The sequence below is a fragment of the Hippopotamus amphibius genome, chromosome 1, assembly GCF_030028045.1.
Source record: "Hippopotamus amphibius kiboko isolate mHipAmp2 chromosome 1, mHipAmp2.hap2, whole genome shotgun sequence".
NCBI classification, from domain to species: domain Eukaryota; kingdom Metazoa; phylum Chordata; class Mammalia; order Artiodactyla; family Hippopotamidae; genus Hippopotamus; species Hippopotamus amphibius.
This window is the reverse complement of record NC_080186.1, coordinates 49,489,377-49,492,146: the sequence shown is the minus strand read 5'-3', so window position 1 is coordinate 49,492,146 and position 2,770 is coordinate 49,489,377. Positions and strand designations below refer to the sequence as shown.

The 2,770-nt window shown below is 58.1% G+C and overlaps 1 protein-coding gene across 1 annotated transcript; it reads left to right on the top strand.

Annotated features, from left to right (window-relative positions):
• Positions 1-507: 507 nt before the first annotated feature.
• Positions 508-2,365, top strand: TACSTD2 (tumor associated calcium signal transducer 2). Its single transcript, XM_057712330.1, has one exon. It carries the CDS (start codon positions 640-642, stop codon positions 1,609-1,611), a length of 972 nt encoding a protein of 323 aa, XP_057568313.1. The 5' UTR covers positions 508-639; the 3' UTR covers positions 1,612-2,365.
• Positions 2,366-2,770: the final 405 nt, after the last annotated feature.

Genomic DNA, 2,770 nt, shown 5'->3' with positions numbered 1-2,770 from the left:
TGTTTGGGAACTGTAAACGATGTAAATGTGTGCTATTAAGGGAACTGGGGAAAGAAGAGAGGAAGTGAAAGAACTTAAGCAGGGACAAGGGCTGGGAAAGGGAGAGAGAAAAGGCGCACCGGGGGGGAGGGGGGCGGGGAGCAAAAGCGTGACAGCCCCACGCCATACTTCCCAGTACACTTTCTGAGAATTCCAGCCCAGAGAGCGGCCAGGATGCGCAAGGTCCGCAGTTGGAGGCCGCGCCTAGGGCGGGTCCCTCCGCAGGTGGGGCCGGGCCTGCCGGGGGCGGGTCCCCGCCGCCCGCAGTTGAGTATCGGTTTTCCATCCCTGGGCTTTCGGTCCAGAGGAGACTGAACAGCCTCCGCTCCCCCGATCCTATCGCGGGCAGCGCAGGGCGGGCTGGGCCTTCCGTGGGACTGGGACGGGAACCCGGGGAGGAGGGGGGAGTGGGATGTGTCACCCAAATACCAGCGGGTGAGTCGGCGGCCGAACCAGCCGGGCAGGTCCGGCGGAGTATAAGAGCGGCGGGGAGCGGCGGGCGGCAGACGCCTGGAGACCGTCCCGGACCGCGGAGCCCGAGCCCCGCAGAGCCGCCAGCCCGCGCCAGCCCGCGCCCGCTCCGCGCTCCTCCGCCCCACCATGGCCCGGGGCCTGGGCCTAGCGCTGCCGTCGCCGTCGCTGCTGCCGCCGCTCCTGCTGCTGGCGGCGGTGATCGGCCACGCGGCCGCGCAGGACAACTGCACGTGCCCCACCAACAAGATGACCGTGTGCGACCGCAGCGGCCCGGGCGGCCGCTGCCAGTGCCGCGTGCTCGGCTCCGGCCTGGAGGTCGACTGCTCCACGCTCACGTCCAAGTGCCTGCTGCTGAAGGCGCGCATGAGCGCGCCCAAGAGCGGCCGCGCGCTGGTGCGGCCGAGCAAGCACGCGCTGGTGGACAACGACGGCCTGTACAACCCCGACTGCGACCAGCAGGGCCGCTTCAAGGCGCGCCAGTGCAACCAGACGTCCGTGTGCTGGTGCGTGAACTCGGTGGGCGTGCGCCGCACCGACAAGGGCGACGAGAGCCTCCGCTGCGACGAGCTGGTGCGCACCTACCACATCCTCATCGACCTGCGCCACCGCCCGGCCGCCCGCGCGTTCAACCACTCGGACCTGGATGCCGAGCTGCGGCGGCTCTTCCGGGAGCGCTACCTGCTGCACCCCAGGTTCGTGGCGGCCGTGCACTACGAGCACCCCATCATCCAGATCGAGCTGCAGCAGAACGCATCGCAGAAGGTCGCCGGCGACGTGGACATCGCCGACGCCAGCTACTACTTCGAGAGGGACGTCAAGGGCGAGTCGCTGTTCCCCAGCCGCGGCGGCCTCGACGTGCGCGTGCGCGGAGAGCCCCTGCTGCTGGAGAGGACGCTCATCTACTACCTGGACGAGAAGCCCCCCCAGTTCTCCATGAAGCGCCTCACCAGCGGGCTCATCGCCGTCATCGTGGTGATCGTGGTGGCCCTGGTCGCCGGCGTGGCCGTCTTGATGATCACCAACCGGAGGAAGTCGGGGAAGTACAAGAAGGTGGAGATCAAGGAACTGGGGGAGATGAGAAAGGAACCGAGCTTGTAGGTACCAGCGGGGCTGGGGTGGGATGGGGGTATCGGATTTCAGCAAGGTCCCAGACCCAAGTGAGTCACACTTCTTGATTCTTGGCTGCAAGGAGACATTTCTCCTCCCAAATTCCTGCCTCCTCCCACCGCCACCAAATTTAATAGATCCTGTTCTCAGGGTCACCCGTCTTTCTGACTTCTGTCCTGAAGGATGCATTTCTAAAATTCCTCCCCTTTCGGTCCAACCAGAAACCCGACTCGAAGAGTTCAGGGAAGTTTGGCGTAGGGTTATGTATGACAATCAAATGTCTTTGTGACAACCCCGCGTCGTTTACAAGTGAGACAATCGATGCTGAAGGCTTAGATGGGAAACAGCGCTTTTACGGTCTTGGGTTTAAGTTATTTGATTAGCTCCACTTGTATTGTGGCCTTGGAGTTCGCTAATAGGGCCCGTGTAGTATCCTCATTCACCATCGTTTGTATTACCCACCACACATACTTGTCTCTGGGAAGGCAGCCTGTTTCAGGTGCCTAAACACATTTTAGATGTCTTTGTTTGCGGGCAGACTTTGGCCCAGAAACTCAGCATCTGCTCTTCAACTTGCCCTTATTGCAGCTGATACTGGTAATGTTTATTTTGTAAAATGTTTGTACATAGGTTGTCCTTGATAATGCTGTTGTGATTTTTTTTTTTAAACACAGATTTAATAAAATATGGAAAAGGCATAAACCAAAAGATGGAGTTTGTGAAAACTTGCTCCAGATTTATATCACTTTGGTCTCCTCTGTCTAATTTCCCATGACACAGATTTCTTATTTCAAATTCTAACACTCTTTTAGCAGGATGGGTCAATTTTCTATAGCCACTCTGGTGTTTCTGAGATACCTGAACTGGCAAGTGTAAACACAGGTCTTTCTAAATAACATTGTTTGAAAACCCCCTGCAGGAAGGGTGGGTCTGAGGGAGGAGGCTAGAACTAGCTGCTGTTGTTGGAAAAGGGGACCAGCCTTAGGTTATCTCTAAATGAGAATTCTCTCCTGGAGAAAGAAAAACTCTACCTTTGTTTCAGGAGCTGTATCTCCTTTAATCCCCACCATACTTGGAAGTAGCTGGTAGTATTCCCATTTAAGCCCTTGGCAATTGACAACCCCAAAGTATTGCGGCTCTGAGCTAAGTG

What these genes read in the sequence shown, in the direction of transcription:
- TACSTD2 (XM_057712330.1), top strand. Translation starts at nt 640, where the DNA reads ATGGCCCGGGGCCTGGGCCTAGCGCTGCCGTCGCCGTCGCTGCTGCCG.